Source organism: Anopheles coluzzii, chromosome 2 (assembly GCF_943734685.1).
Source record: "Anopheles coluzzii chromosome 2, AcolN3, whole genome shotgun sequence".
Taxonomy (NCBI): domain Eukaryota; kingdom Metazoa; phylum Arthropoda; class Insecta; order Diptera; family Culicidae; genus Anopheles; species Anopheles coluzzii.
Genome location: NC_064670.1, coordinates 42,350,934 through 42,367,627, shown reverse-complemented (window position 1 = coordinate 42,367,627; position 16,694 = coordinate 42,350,934). Strand labels below are relative to the sequence as shown.

General features: G+C 45.5%; 4 protein-coding genes across 9 annotated transcripts in view; 2 read left to right on the top strand and 2 right to left on the bottom strand.

Moving 5' to 3' along the window:
- LOC120952522 (flotillin-2) overlaps positions 1-16,694 on the bottom strand; it is a 153,738-nt gene that overhangs the window by 127,930 nt on the left and 9,114 nt on the right. The window lies entirely within an intron of this gene.
- LOC120952512 (glucose dehydrogenase [FAD, quinone]-like) lies at positions 3,350-6,453 on the bottom strand. The gene has a single exon (XM_049607156.1). It carries the CDS (start codon positions 3,773-3,775, stop codon positions 3,350-3,352), a length of 426 nt encoding a protein of 141 aa, XP_049463113.1. The 5' UTR covers positions 3,776-6,453.
- On the top strand, positions 6,639-9,440 carry LOC120952525 (glucose dehydrogenase [FAD, quinone]-like). The gene is made up of 3 exons (XM_040371905.2): positions 6,639-7,447; positions 7,525-7,713; positions 7,793-9,440. The coding sequence occupies exons 1-3, from the start codon at positions 7,288-7,290 to the stop codon at positions 9,157-9,159; spliced, it is 1,716 nt and encodes a 571-aa protein (XP_040227839.2). The 5' UTR covers positions 6,639-7,287; the 3' UTR covers positions 9,160-9,440.
- On the top strand, positions 12,652-15,587 carry LOC120952515 (glucose dehydrogenase [FAD, quinone]-like). The gene is made up of 3 exons (XM_040371881.2): positions 12,652-13,318; positions 13,685-13,921; positions 14,000-15,587. Exons 1-3 carry the CDS (start codon positions 13,192-13,194, stop codon positions 15,526-15,528), a joined length of 1,893 nt encoding a protein of 630 aa, XP_040227815.2. The 5' UTR covers positions 12,652-13,191; the 3' UTR covers positions 15,529-15,587.

The following is a 16,694-nucleotide window of genomic DNA, read 5'->3' as shown; positions in this document are numbered from 1 at the left end:
TCACGGCGCACAATATACTGGAAAAGTACAGACTTTTGTGATCAGAATTTCAATTCAATCTACTGTGTTATGTATTTAATGACACCTTTATCCACTCTGCTGCGAACTGGAGACTTAATCGATCTGTTTGCTTTAATTGAAACGTAGTCTTGCAACCTCAATTGATGACGTTGGGAATGAAAAGTTGTTTTGAAAATAATCTTACGCTACGTTGAACTACAGCCACGTGCAATGGCCAACTAGAATTGTATTATTTTATTTTCAAATGATCAAGAAATTGATACTAAAACAAAAACAACGGAGCACAATGTTGTGCACAGCTGATTTAATTGCTGTAAAAGCGACGAACCCTATTTAAAATTGCATACTGTTAGGCGTATTGTATTGTAGGAAGGGACTCATTCGATGTTGACGTTATTTTGACTAATATCTCATCTAGCGTATTTAGCAACAAAACCATGTGAGGATGTATAATTCTGGATCCTGCTTCCTGCGCTCTTAATTTTCCCAATATCAAGATTCTTAATAAATGACCTCCTGCTGATCCACTAGATATAATATAATGTGAAGCTATTTGACGTTGAGACTAGTCCTTAGATCGTCGATTAGTTAGCGTCAAATTATATTTTCTAAACAAATGTATATTGACTTTGATTTTCTAGGTTAAGTTAAATCTGCTACTTCTGTACTTTAAAAAGTTATATAAGTATAGTTGATACAGTCCTGTGGTACAGTCGTCCACTCGAACGACTTAACAAGTAGCAAAGACTGAAATTCCCGCATAATGAGTCTCAAAATCCTAAATAACCATGGCATATGTTGCATAGTTTGTTAATCAAAATGGAGGAGAAGAAGTAGTTATTCAGGATGGGTTATCAATATTCCAAATGACTGCTTTTGACCTGTTTTGTAATATCGGAAAGCAATCAATTTATTTAACACCAAAACACAATATTGTGACGCAGTGTTGTGCACAAATGATATGCTTGCTGTAAAAGCGACGAACCCTATTTCAATCATCAGACTCATCATCAGACTCATTAAATGCATCATTGCATTGATCATTGATTGTTAAATGGGTGTTCCTCGATATTATGTTTTCTTTCATATCCGATATTTAGGAGTGCATGCATCGTAACATGTTCCCAAAATTCACTTTATTCTATAATGCTGAATCAATCAAGATCAAACTCTAACATAAAACGACGTTTCTTTGTCTACAACTATTTACCATAAACTTTACCTATTAGCTATTTATCAACAACTATTAAACCTATTGAAGCGCATCAGACCGCCTTTTTCACACCCCGCTTTCATCATCTATCTTCCAAACATTCAGCAGTTCCACACCAACAACAAACGATTATATCATCAACTTAACTGTCTTCATTATCATCAACTCAGCTGTATCAAACACCCTATCGAGTTTTTTTTTTTCAACCGATCGTCGTTGGTGTTTAAGTCTAAGGAAGTTGCAAACTGACGTTCACGATACTGGATACCACATGCGGTCTCCACGCCAGGCTGCGCCACGCTCCGATGATAAAAAATATAAAATGGAATTTTAAAATCATCGTTACCCTTGACCATCACGATATCGAACCACACGCTTATCACACTTCTAGCGCCTTTACAACCTTTTGCTCTGTTTCGTCGCGTTTTTCACCGATTCCGTTTTCAACCGTTGCTTCATCGTGCTCTCTACCAATCGGCGCAACATAATGCGTTAAACCCTTAATACTCGTCGCACCAGCATTAGATACCACCAGCACCACCACCGGTAGGGATGTTTTGCCCTAACCATTCGTTTTTTATCAAATCGGACAGCTTTTCGCCGATCATGTACGCCGTAGCGGTAGGGTGTCCACTGGTCGGATACGGTATGACTCCCACATCGGCCACCCGTAACCGCCGCACACCGTACACCTTCAAATTGGACGATACGACGGCGTCCGGATCACTCGGCGGTCCCATCTTGCACGTCGCTATCTGGTGGTGAATTGAGGTCGTCTGCGTACGAATGGCACAACGCCAGTAATCATCCGTACCGAACCGAAAGCTGGCACAGTTTGGCAACGGTACATCGTACAGTTTCGCACCGTAACGGCGGGCAGCCCGTGTGTCCATCAGCGGCAACGCCGACCGGATGCCCTGCAGAATCGTTTCCACGTCTTCCTGCTCCTTCAGCATGTTCGAGTAAAAGCGCGGCCAGTGCAGTGGGTTGCAGCTTTTCAGGCGCATGTACCCCTTCGACTTCGGGTGCAGCAGCACAATATTGACCGTCATTGCGTCTCGCTCGTTCGCTTCCAGCGGTTTATAGATGCTGTAAATGGTGTCCGTCAGCCGGAACCCGTTGCGGATGCCGCTGCCGTGATCGGCGGCCTGTGAACCGCCGGTGAGTATATACTCGATGTTAGGTAGCACGGTCGGAGTGGCCGCACTTTCAGGATTTGTGGTGTTACGAATGAAGGCCACCGCCTCGACACCGCCCGTTACCGTCATCGGACCCTGGCCTTGCAGAAACGACAGAAAGGCGTCCAGCGTAAGGACGTTGTCACCGTGCAGTGAAAGGTTCGTCGTGTTGGTCACGAACGCGAGCCCGGTAAAGTAGATGTGATCGTACAACGTCTGGCCGACGGGCAGGTCCTTTATCACGGGTATGCCTACCTCCTGCAGGTGCTCCTTCGGCCCAACACCGGACAGCATCAGCAGCTGCGGAGTCTGCAGAGCACCCGCGGTCATCAGAATTTCCTTATCCGCGTACACCGTGTACCGATTTCGGTCCTTAATAAATTCCACCCCGTACGCTTGCTGGGTAGTCGCGTCGATCAGCACCCGCGTGGCACGCGCATTGGTAAGTATGTGCAAATTTGGCCGATCGAGTATCGGCTCAAGGAAAGCGGTGTACGCCGTCAGCCGGCGGCCGTTGCGCACGTTTGACTGTATGTACGACACACCGATCTGCGACTCGCCGTTGTAATCCACACTTTCCAGACCTAGCTCACGCCACGCATTCACGAACAGCTTGGCCAGCCGGGTGCGATAGGGAAGGTACCGCACATCCAGATTGCCGTCCATGCCGTGATATCGGTTCACCTCGCGTAGGTACGATTTTTCCGACTTGACAAAGTACGGTAGAATCTCGTCAAACGACCAACCATCATTCCCGGCCGCTGACCATTGATCGTAGTCGTACTTGTTTCCGCGCACGTACATCATGTAATTGATCAGTGTCGAACCACCAAGACCTTTACCACGCGGATAGCTACAGCGCTGATCCTTCATCCCTACGGAGGTAACAATTGTAACGTTAGCAAACAGTTTCCTTTTCCACGATCATTGCCCAAATCTATTCCATCAGCATATCCTTACCCCAGCAAGAGTAGTTCTGCGGTTCCGCGAGGTATCCCCAGTTATAGCTGGTAGATTGCAGGTACGCCGAAAAAATAGGCACCTGGACGAACAAATTTTCCTGCTCACCGGCCTCTATGAGCAGCACATTCCAATCGCGAATCTCAGTTAGCCGATTCGCCAGCAAACAACCCGAAGGACTAGCACCGACGATGATAAAGTCATATTTCTTCAGCAAAGAAGCTTGCTTGATGCTGTTTTCCAGCAGCAATCGCACATTTGCCGGATCTTCCGCACCTAACCCACCAGTATCCGGGCACTGGCACACCGAGCACCGTACCGTAAGGTACAAGCACAAGAACACTAGAAACAACAAACGCCCATTGCCATCGTGCACTCGTAGTAAGTCCTGCAAAACACCCATCGTACACGCAATGTCACTAACGAGAGTCCACCTTCGAACGATCAGCTTCGCTCGAGATCCGATTTGAAACTAAGCTATCGATGTTAGATCGTGTCCTACTACTCCTCGTCAAATCCTTCGTGAGGGGCATGTTTTTCCTTCTGTCTCTTTCAGTGTAGCTGGTCATACAATACCTTCAAAGTGGATTTCAAAACAAAAAATAAAGCCCCTCTACTATCATACTAGTCTGCTTTCCGCACGAGCGATCTACCACCCTTCTTCAAACGATGCATATACCGGGGCGCCGTAGAGGAGGGATGATAAAACACACAACGGAGTAACAATATCAACGGCACCAAAGTGATCACTGCATTTGATAACTATAAAAATTCCGCACATCGGAGGGAGGTGCGGAGTTAAAGGTGCTTTTTGCTTTTGGTGCTTTTCCCGCAGCGCATAGTTCCGCTGTGAGTACTTCACGGTCACGCACACCATACCACGTCACGTCAGCCAAAAGAACCAGACTCTTAACCAACTTAGCTTACCAGACTACTACTTCAGTAATCCAGCGCATGGAATCGATAATCTCAAAATCGGCAATGATAGGTTGCCGCACGTGTACCTTTATGCATCGTGCGGATAGGACAAAGTTAGGGGAATTTAAGCAAAACGCGATTCGGATGTTGACCTCTAGCTTAAGGATTTTTTTTTTTTGTTAGGCTAAGATATCTCAAAGCCGGTCGCGTGGTACAGTCGTCAACTCGTACGACTTAACAACAAACCCGTCATGGGTTCAAGCCCCAAATAGACCGTGCCGCCATACGAAGGACTGACAATCCTCCATCGGATCCTCCAATCCGCTAACGATTGTTGAGCCAAAAAGAAGAAGAAGATATCTAAAGTTTTTTTTTACGGATGTTTGATCTATTCTTGAAAAAATAAAACGGTCAAAAGAACCGGTATCATGAAATAATTATGTAAAACATCTAACATTATATAACTAGTTCTAACCTTCCTAGCCCTTCTTGGGTTAATAAAAAAATACTACATCCAGTTTTGGCTCTGACCCCTTCAGATTTTTCTTTATTTATACAGCACAGCCCATCAAAAGGCTTGCCTATCAGTTAAGGATACATTAAGGAACAATTTCAGACCCAGCCTCCAACACGGAAGGAATTTAAATTCATTAGCATTGCATATGGATGAAGATCTGTTCCGTAGGAAGTGCTTGTCTGCCGTTAACATCGTTTTTGTCTTGTGTCACTCCCAGCACTATCATGCACCGGTTTTTTTGGTAACCAATCTGGTACCCAGGTCAGCTTTAGACGAGGGCCTTGGCATAGCACTGGCACACTGACACTAACTGTCAATGGTTGATTAGCAGCCGTTCGCTTTCGTATTTTACTCCACTTCTTCACACTATCTTCCAAAGTTCACCAGTCTCGTCGCCGGGGAAGGATTTAAGCTAACACTATCGTTTAACCGGCATCAATTTGAGGGTCAACATAGCTATGATGGCTGTTTCTTTTAGCTGTTTTGTTGCAAGTTCAAATGCACAACTTTTGTTTTATTTGTCTCTGCACGAATGGCAGGTGAATTGACCAATCGATCGACGATTGTCGTCTTCGAATACCATCAAACAGTGCACCAAAACAAATAAAATTCGCAGCGTTTTTTGCCGTTTTAGGTACAGCATAAAACAGGAGGCAAAGCATCATAGCGCATCGTAAAATGTTTACGTTGATTTAGGCTTATGCTAACGATTATAAGCTAAATGATTCAGCATCAACACATTTCGTCATATTTCGCTAATCGGCAGCTCACGTTAAGTGCTGAGCGAAATGGTTCCTTGGGCAAAAGATTTATTTGCCTTTTTCTGCGACGAGTCACAATCCAAAACATTCCTTTTTAAATAAGACTTTTTCCACGGCAACCTATAGTAGATGCTCTCAACCTAAGCTCTCAAGCACAATATAAAAGGAAAAAAATTATTTGTGGATGGTACGTACCCTTCACCGTAGCATTTTATCGCCATTGCGATCGGACGCTATTGACACTAATATTTGCGCCCGTAACACAGCTAATTGGTCGAATCGGCAGGGACGAACAGGAAGGTTATCGTACGAATGCTTTTAACTTTGTGCAATAAAAAAAAATGCCGCCGTCTCACTGAGCAGCGCTGTTTTCAATGGCGCTCAGCATTGCATAGTTCCGGGCTTGAATTAAGACGGCATCTAACATGACCTACCCTATTCGCCCACTCGTACCGTTATTGTGTCTGCGTTTTTGCCACACATGTTTAGTGTGACAGGCGAAAGGCAGATTGCAAGGATTGATATTTTGGCTTTTTTAACGGAAATCAAATTTGTGTTTCACAGATTTGTTAGTAAATAATATGGTTACACACATTCATGTACAATATCTCACTAAATTGATGGTAACGCTGCATTAACTTTTCATATAAATATAACTTGTACTTTGTGTAAACTTTAATTTGTTTGACCAGCCTTGTCCTTTTTGATACATTTATGTTGACAGTTTGAATTGATTTAATGATTCACTCAATTCAAAATAGGTGATTAAGCATGAATTTTGTCCTATTTTATTGAAAAAATGCAGGCAAGATAATGCAGTATGAAATGTTCAAAATGTTGACATAGAATTTCAAATGATATATTCCACTGCTCATCTTGTCTAGCTGATGATATTGATTGTTGATCGCGGACTGATGACCAATAAAAATATGGCCTGAACGAACGACTTCAGATAATTTACCATAAAATTCTTTTGGCTGTGATTTTCCCAACAATCACAGGTCTACAATTGACCATAACAGATTTTCCATTATTTACATGTAGCCTGAGAAGGTCATTGGCCCTTGTTGCTCAAGAAAATTGTGCATTTAGCAACTCTATAGAGCAAAACGTTAACGCGAAGATACAGCGTATCCAAGGTCCATAAGCGTATCCAGAAAACATAATTTTAAACCACACTACTGCCTATAGTTCTACGCCTGGCAGGTGATCTTCATTTCATCGCACCAAGACCCCGAAATGGTCTGTATAAATTGTTTCCAAGACGTCAATTAAATCCATCTCAGAATTCTACTTCATTTGCAAAAAGTGTTATGGTTAGGCGAAGGAAACAGGTTTCCACCTAACATCGTATCATTATCACATCTAATGCCTAGCCTACTGTTGTGGCATCTTGGTGAAAAGTATCGTAAATATCACCAACACTGGTGAATTATTTTAAATAGCAACATTTGCCGATCTTTCTTTTCGGTCAAGCCATAATCAATGAAGCAAACAAAATGAAACATTTCAAGCCTCTCGTCCACTGTCGGTTCAGAAAACCTGTTCAAAACGCACACCCGTCTCTAGAGGGTTCCCGAGTATATGTTTACAGACAAGAACCAAAACACCTTAGAATGATGGTGCTCCCGCAGTTCTGTTCTGTACCGGTTTAGCAGTTTACTTTCGACTGCGTCGACGTTCGTTTCGTGAGTTTGTCCCTGTTGAATTCGCAAAAGCATGCACTGGACCAGTACACCATTACTGCTCATCGCTGCCATTGCGAGCCTCGCACAATCCTTTTTATGGTGGCCACTCTACGTTAAAAAGCAGCAATGGCTGCACAGCGCACGTCCGCCAGCACCGTCGTCCCCACCGACGCCGCCAGTCAGTCTGCCAGGTAACCTCGTGCCGCCGCGAGCCGCAATGTCAAGCGTCGAATTATCGTGTCATTGAACTTTCTCGTTTAATTCATAGCTCAGGAGAGCTATACGACAGTGTATGATTTCATAGTTGTTGGTGGTGGTACTGCCGGTTCGGTCATCGCTAGCCGGCTTGCCGAATTACAACAGTGGCACATTTTGCTAATTGAAGCTGGTGGTGGCCCAAGCGATAAGGATCTAAGCTGGAATCTTCAGGCCCAGCGGCAGATGGGCTCTTGTCTGGGTAAGTGTGTGTGTGTTGGTGCGATGTTAGATTTAGCACTCAGCCAGATTACACCCATATTTGTACCAATTTCAAACAGGTGCTCCAGAGCAGCGGTGCGAAATACCGACCGGCAGGGGATTGGGTGGCAATACGCTAACCAATAATATGCTTTACGTCAGAGGCAGTGAAGCAGATTATGATGCGTGGGCAAAACAGACAAATGTGGACTGGTCGTATCGGAGTTTGCTTCCGTACTTCTTAAAACTTGAAAATTTTCGCAAAAATGCTTCCTCGACCTCACGGCAGCAACGTGGAAAAGGTGGACCTGTTCCGATAGCGGGACTACGCGAAAAATCACCTTTGGTACGTTCTTTCATTTCAGCCTGCAACCGACTCGGGCTACGTACGGCCGATTATAACGCGGAAAGGAACCAAACCGTTGGGTTCGTTCAACTAACACAATACCGCACCAAGCGCATCACTGCATCTGACGCATACATTCGGCCCGTGAAACAGTTGTTCAACAATCTTCACGTCATGTCATCGGCACGGGTCACAAAGGTGCTGATAAACGGTATGAACCGGCAAGCGGTAGGAGTCAAAGTGCTTGTGAATGGCAAACAACGAAAACTACGGGCTACCAAAGAGGTCATCCTTTCGGCGGGACCTATATTTACACCACATCTGTTGCTGTTGTCCGGAATTGGCCCCCGAGCGCAGCTGGACGCATTGCAAATTCCGGTACTTGCAGATCTTCCCGTAGGAGCGACAATGAACCTTCGATTAGTATCGTTTCCGCTGCATCTCGCAACCAATCGAACAGCGCCATACGCAGCGCAGAAAATGATAGAAGCAATAGCATTTTTAAGCACGACCAAACAGAACAATACTGATCCTACACACGAGATTCTGTTCCAGTACGAACCACGCGGTACACTGGAATATTTTTCACTCGGGCTAATTCACCTTCGACCAGCGTCGAGAGGATTCGTGCAGTTAAACGCCACAAACCCTTCACGTAATCCCGTGGTTTACACCAATTTTTTCAGCGCCCCAAACGATATGGAAGAAATTTTGAGCGGCATTACCGAATGTCTTAAGATTGTTCACAGCGAAGAGTTTACAAAGCTTGGCCTACAGTCCAGAAAGCTGAGCGTTCCCCCTTGTGATAAGCTTCGGTACGGCACGGACGAATATTGGCGCTGCGTCGTACGTCACGTAGGCCATGCAGCCGATCAACCGTACGGAACCTGTCCTATGGGAAGGCAAGATAATATACAAGCAGTGGTATCACCGGAGCTAAGAGTACACGGCATTGGGAATCTACGAATAGCCGATGCAAGTGTAATGCTTCCTGTTTCCAATGGCCATACCCAGGCGACAGTGTATATGATAGCTGAAAAAGCGTCAGATTTGATCAAAAGCTCTTGGGACTGGGGCAATGAACTAGAACGGCGCCGCTAGCTGTATAGTATGACGATTCAAATGCAACGACATTCGAAGGGTCGTTTACTCCTAAATGTATGCAATCTGCGTTTCATCCTGATCGGGCACTGGTATAGGACTGGTATAAATTGAACCTAAGATAAAGTAGAAATAGCTTTAACATCATATTGAGAGACTCAACGGATCTATAAACTAAACAACCACCCAACCTTTAATATCATTTTTAAATAAATCCGTTAGTTTTAAAATGAGAAACCAAACATTTTTCTTTTTATGATTAGTTTCTCAAAAACATTTAACCATCAGATTCTTTCAAAGATTAAATATTAAATATGTCCATACAAAACATGCACCAAGTCCGTGGTGCGTTTAACAACTACATCATTTAACAGAATGGCAACAATAAAATTGACAGTAAAAATAATTATTTTTGAAGGTAAATTTTGCCTACAGACCCTTGAACACAGAGATGTCTTGCCCTTCTTTGTTAAAACCAACATACGTGTCATGAACTTATGTCATGTTTTTGGTTTTCCTCATACAATTTCCGCAGTCAAATACGATCTGGTATGTGTTCCAATAATTGAAAATACATCACTTATTACACATTTAATTTATCCAAGCTCCATTAAAAAAATACAGACCTGCAAAGAGAAAAAACAAGAATGATTTGAGTAAATATTTTATGATAATTAATTTAGTATATTTAATATAAGCAAAAATATTCATTGAACATCACAGGCATAATAGTACTTTGAATAAACCCCTATAATTTGAATAAACTCCTTACTTTTAAAATTTTAAAAAGAAAAAAAATTAATTCAACCCTGACATAGCTATGCTATATTTAAACTATATTGGTAAATCTAACGAACAGAAAAATTCGTAAGAATTAATTGGGAATCATGAGCTTCACCATTATGAACTAATTACCACAATTCGAAACAACATATGGCGAACTCCCAAAACTCACTTTTAACGGGGCAGTTACATTTAAACGTTAAAATTCTGACGTTTCCTTATTGTTAGTTGAAGGTTTTTTTCCCAAAACAAAGAATAATTTCGAACTTCATTAAATGTTTTTCATCGCTTGGTACATCTCACTAAAATGATCATTACATAAGCAATGAGTACCAAACTGCCAGAATAACACATATAAACATTTTTAACGACCATAGGCTTCCGTTCGCGTAAGTTTAACTTGCCAGAATCTTCTCTATGTTTTCAATGTACACCAGCCAAACGTTTAAGATCAACTGAAGGTCGCAGCTTTAGAGCGTCTTGTACACGAATTATTCAGCATCAAGCAAAAGCGATATCCAAAGTGAAGTTATAGACAACAATTGGCAGAAGATAAAAGTTCGTTTCTGTATGGACTTAAGTCGCATACGCGGCCTATTTATTATTCTGTTTTAACAATTCTAAACAACACTTTTAAACAGATAGAAAGTACATTATTGCATCGTAAGATATAATAGAAGAGTAGAAATATTTTATTAATATCTTCCATTTACAACAAGTTACAATTGAAATATTCGTTCGTGTGCTTCTTTTGGCCTCAGTCTGGCTCACCATCCAAACTCCACATGACTGATTCACTGAGGCGAAACCTATACCACCACCTCCCAATTAAGCCATTTATTATACAAACAACAGTGACAGCGCCACACTCTCCCACCATCACCATCAATAACCGAGGCCCCAAACACATATGCCGATGGCTAAATCAACTCAGCCGATAAGCATGCTCCGTGCCAGTCTCATTGCATTGTCCCGGTATGTGTCTAACGTTCCAAACGAAACTGAAATCGAAATGTTTGCTCACGGGTTTTGCCAAAATGGTAAAACAAGAGAACTGTTTCAGGTCCCAGACACACGACCACTTCCGCCCTGGGAGCGTCTTCTTTTCCAAGTGAAGAATGTTGAACCAATAGGCTAGCGGCCAGTCGAAGCTATACATATAACGGTTATTATACTCGAAGGTTTTCGTTTTTTACGAACGTTGCTCACAATCGCAAGCAAAATAAATTCCTCCCTAGAATTGTACAACTCCTATTCTGATTGCAAAAGCACCAACCCCCAAACGAAAATAAAACAAACATCACAATTCTTGACAAGCTACAGCGTACCGCGTATAGTGAAGATTTTTCCGGAACCGGTTTTCAGCCAGACACTCCACCAGTGCTGGTCAAAAATCAATTGCGCCCGTACACTGCACGGCAGCCGCATCACTGTTGCACAAGGGAGTGCAGCCCGCCGTAGTACACGAATAACTTATGTAATTGCAATCGCTTTTCTTTTCACCCTGTCCGGGTGGTGGTGTACGAATGCGAAGAGAAAGAACATCCTTACGGACAACGAACTTTGCTCCACGGCAGGCACAACAACCTCCTTCGGCGGCCAGATATAGAACCATCGGTCATTGGCTCACAAAGCACGACAACCTGTAGCTGCACTCGCTTATGCTAAAGCTTCGCCGTACTTTCTTCCACCGTGCGTTCTGGCCGGGAGGACAAAGAAATTCCACTGTTAGTCGAGGGCAATAAGCGATTAACGTCCAGCGAGCTCGCACCTCAGCGTGTGGTGCTCCAGTCGATACAAATGATCAACCGTAACCGAACGAAGGAGACACCAGCCACTGAAGCGGGTGGAGAAAGTGCAACGGCAGGAGCAAATCTCGCATCTTTACGTGAGATTAATACGAAGCTCCAGTAGGATTCGTGGCGCCTGACAACTGCCAAAGCCGTCGAAACGGAAGATGTACAACAACAACAACAAAAAACACACACACAAAGTTAAAACTGAAATTTCAAAACATGTTATGTCCGAGCACGGCGCAAGGGTGAACAAACTTTTCTTCCGCGCGTTTATGAAGCTTCCTGCTAGTATGCAGGTTAATTAGTTGCTACATTCAACTTACAGTGCTTTTCGTTGTTTTGCAAGCCAAGGGTTACATTGAACAGGTCAGTTAATGACTTCTACTTCGTGCCAAAAACAGAACGGGAGAAAGTTTACCGTTGACACCGATTTGGAACACCAGCGTGGTGTGCGAGCTGAGAAGTAAAAACAAAGCCCGACAACTTCTGACTTGACTGACTTGGGGTTTGACTGACCTACTAGTAGGGGCGGTTATGTGCGCCAGTGCGCTAATTGTTTTCTTTGTTTTGCGACTCATACAACAGATAGCATTAAGCGCACAAAATAGCACAACTTCGGGAAAAAATGAGGTCCTGAGACGCAATATTCGGTCATGATTCATACCAATGGTAGAATAAAAATAAGTACTTCTTGAAAGTATTTAAAAGTCACATACATGAACTTATCGTTCTTTGACAAACAAGGGCTATTTTGCTTACACCGAAAACACATCCTTACACTTTATAAGCGTCATTAAAAGAAATCATTTTTTCTACCAAGACAACAACCTATCTCAATTTAGCTCAATCCTAACGGAATTCTTTGCACGAAAAAAACGCAGCAAAAAACGACTAGTTGCTAGACACGCCTCCACGCCGCCTCAAACAATCAAATGGCGTGTCAAGAGAAAAACATTTCACTCGCAAAAACATGTGTTCCTATCCCAATGTTCTGACCTGACACACCTCCAACACAACGCGAAAATTCGTTCTATTACATCTCCTCTTATCACATAGATTTTCAGCGCATAACAGTCGATCGATCATAGCCACGCATGCTGGTGAGGCGGTAGTGCAAAGGCCAACGACAACAACTGCGACACAGCAACTCATCATTCATCTTCGGGCACAAAAGCAACGACACGCATCCCACTCCCGACCGCAAAGCATGCGATCAACACACACGCACAGAGTCACGCCAGGTCTACCCCGGCCCAAAGTCATGGTCTTGGACGATCGTCCAACGGCTGCCAAGTTCATGGTTTTGTCCCGCTAAAGACGTACCAACGCTGATCAGTTGCGCTTGGGACACTGAGCAGAGTGGACACGGAGTTATCTGAGTGAAGTTTGTCGTTTGATCGCGAGCGTTATCCAGGATACGATCAGTGGGCTGCAATTCGAACAAAGGAGCATCATGAAGCATTTATGGATCGCGGTGATCCTAATCGCGACACATGGTGCACTGACCGCGAACGGATTTTTTCTACTGCTCAAAACGCTGGCCCATGCTGGACGCTACATTAACGAGCATTATCCAGACGGTAGGCAACAGATTCGACGGTCTCATTCCAATACCTCCACCCTAGCTTTGTCAGAGCGCGAGTGGTATCCAACAACTGTTAAAGCTAAGTTTGTACACTTTCAAACCGGACATCACTCCAACGATAGTCGCCAGCGGCTGGAACCAAACCGGAAGTGAAACCAAAGGCCACAATTTGTGACAGAAAAAAAGAGAAATTACTCCCGCCAAATGACAAGCGCAACGGTTTTCTCTTCTCGCAACGTCGTATCTTTTAGTGATTTAACCAACGTTGTGTGATCGTGCTTTTGACGAGAAGAGAAAAAAGAGTGTACTTTTAGTAATGATTATGTTTGTCCTTCTTGTTCTACTTCTTTTTTGCGGCTAGAGGGCATTAACTACCGCCAGTCGGTGCCGGAGTATGATTTCATAATTGTTGGTGCCGGCGCAGCCGGATGTGTGCTGGCCAACCGTCTGTCGGAAAACCCGCAGTGGAAGATCTTGCTGCTAGAGGCAGGACCGGGCGAGAACGACTTGCAGAACATTCCGCTGCTGACTACCTTTCTGCAAAACTCCCAATACAATTGGGCGGACATTGCCGAGGCACAAAACAACTCCTGCTATGGTAAGTACAACGAGCGACTTGCTTTCGTTTCACGCCAGTCCAACACGATGAGCATCAATTTCCGAACCTCGCCGACAGGCATGATCGATCAACGGTGCAGTCTGCCGCACGGCAAAGGTCTGGGAGGATCGACCCTTATCGACTACATGCTGTACGGGCGCGGTAATCCCGCCGATTACGACCGGTGGGCCGCACAGGGCAACCCGGGCTGGTCACATGCCGATCTCTTCCCGTACTTTCTCAAATCCGAACGAGCGGAGCTGCGAGGTTTGGAAAATTCCTCCTACCACGGTAAGAGCGGTGAGCTGCACGTCGAGTTTCCAACGTTCCGCACCAATCTGGCGCGCACCTTCGTGAACGGGGCCCGAGAAGCCGGCCACCGCAAGCTCGACTACAACGGCAAATCGCAGCTCGGCGTCTCGTACGTCCAGACGACGGGGCTGCGCGGCATGCGCCAAACCGCGTACCGTGCGTTCGTTGAACCGGTGCTCTACAAACGGCCCAACCTGCACGTCCAGCCCTACAGCCAGGTGCTGAAGGTACTGATCAACCCCGACACACAGACGGCCTACGGTGTGACGTACACGCGACACTTCCGCAACTACGAAGTGCGCGCACGCAAGGAGGTGATCGTAACGGCGGGAAACATCAATACCGCCCAGCTGCTGCTGCTGTCCGGCATCGGACCGAGGGAGCATCTGCAAAACTTTAACCTGCCGCTCGTGAGCAATCTCCCGGTGGGTCAATCGTTCGTCGACAGTCCCGTTTTCAACGGGTTGACGTTCGTGCTGAACGAAACCGGGCAAGCGCTGCTGACGGACAGCCGCTTCCAGCTGCGTTCGCTCGGTGATTACTTCCGGGGCGAGGGCCCCCTGACCGTCCCTGGCGGTGTGGAGGCCATCAGTTTCGTGCGCACCGAGAACGCTACCACCGAACCGGGCGTGCCGAATATCGCGATCGTTTTCTCCACCGGTTCGCTCGTCTCCGACGGCGGGCTGGGTTTGCGCAAGGGCAAACGCATCAAGACGGCCATCTACAACAAGGTGTACCGCCCGCTGGAAACGCTACGCAACGATCAGTGGACGGCCAGCGTGGTGCTGTTGCATCCGGAATCGCGCGGACACCTGAAGCTGCGCAGCATCAATCCGTACAGTGCGCTCAAGATCTATCCCGGCTACTTCGGCACGGATCGGGACGTGGAATCGATGCTGGAAGGCATCAAGGAGGCGGTACGCATCTCGAAGTCACCCGCCATGCGGCGGTACGATGCGCGCGTCCTGGGCATCCCGCTGCCGAACTGTGAGCAATGGGACCAGCGGGAGGACGACTACTGGCGCTGCGCGATACGGACGCTGTCCAGCACGGCCTACCAGCAGCTGGGCAGCTGCCGCATGGGACCGGCCGGCGATCCGCTGGCGGTCGTAGCGCCCGATCTTCGCGTGCACGGCGTGCAGGGTTTGCGCGTGGCGGATGTGAGCGTGGTGCCGACCACTATTTCGGCGCAGTCGGCCGCAATCGACTACATGATTGGCGAACGGGCCGCAGACATCATTAAGGACCAGTGGGAGCAAGGGTCCAGTGCGCCCACCTCGTCAAGCGACCGCTAGTGATACATTAGGATAAGACACTGCTCAATAAATGCCGCTATTTATTTTTAAACAATTTGTTTGCGCTTTTGTTTGCCTTCTCCGATTGTCAGACTATCGCGCGATCCACTAATGAAAGTGAAACGTTGCGAGTTTTGTTTGTGCTGCCAGCTTGCACTGCTGGCAAACGATTCGTTGGATGGATGTTTAAATTTGCTCTTTACCTTTCTTTTACCTTCAAACATATCGAACACACATTGTTTACATCGTGCGTAACGGTCTTGGGAGGAACTCTGTACGGATTTGTCAGCATGCCAAACGGACATTGTTTGAGCAAGCAGTTTTCTCAAGTGACTCAGAAGCATCACTTCACATCAAACGGCAGCTCACAGATTAATGACAAAAAATGGCCAAACGAACTTCTCGCGTACTTGAAATGAAATACACCGGTAGCACAAGTACTCTCGTGGTCCACTTGTCACCGCGCAGGAACGACTTACTTCCAGGTTAGCTCACATCCCATACGGATCATCTCATTTCAATGACTGTGAAGTATCAATTACGAATTGAAGTATACATATATAAATGTATTCAAATAATAGCCACCATGCTGCTCTTTTTTATTGTCATTAGCCGTGGGAATTAACATCCGAGCACATGAGAGCGGGACGTATTTCGCGGTGAGAGCAACAAAGCTCATTGAAAAGTCGAACTGTTTTATGCTCGTCCACATCTAATGGCACACAAGCGTGTGAGAGTGAAACAATGCAATCATTTATGCAGATGCAGCGCCATTACTCTTCCCGCTGGCGTACTGTTTTTTGGGGCGAGCAATCACAAAGATACCGACGACACAGCACAACAAAGGTGACACACATGTCCTTTTCCTATCCTTTTCGTTTCTCTTTAGCCGTACGTACCTACAGGTACCGGCTGGCAGCGAAACGAAGGTAGAGCAGCACCGTCACACAAATGCATCATAAAACAGGCAAAAGAGTCATCATTTATTCATCGCGCACGTCATCTTACGGCCGAATAACAATGCTCTTCAACGGGAACACACAAGAATATACGCAGACAGACGTAGCCTAATACACCGAGGCGCAATGGCTTCCCGGGAAACCTCACTTTACATGAACAGAGAGCCTGCTTTTCTATTGCACACCAACCCTCCCAGTTCAACACCC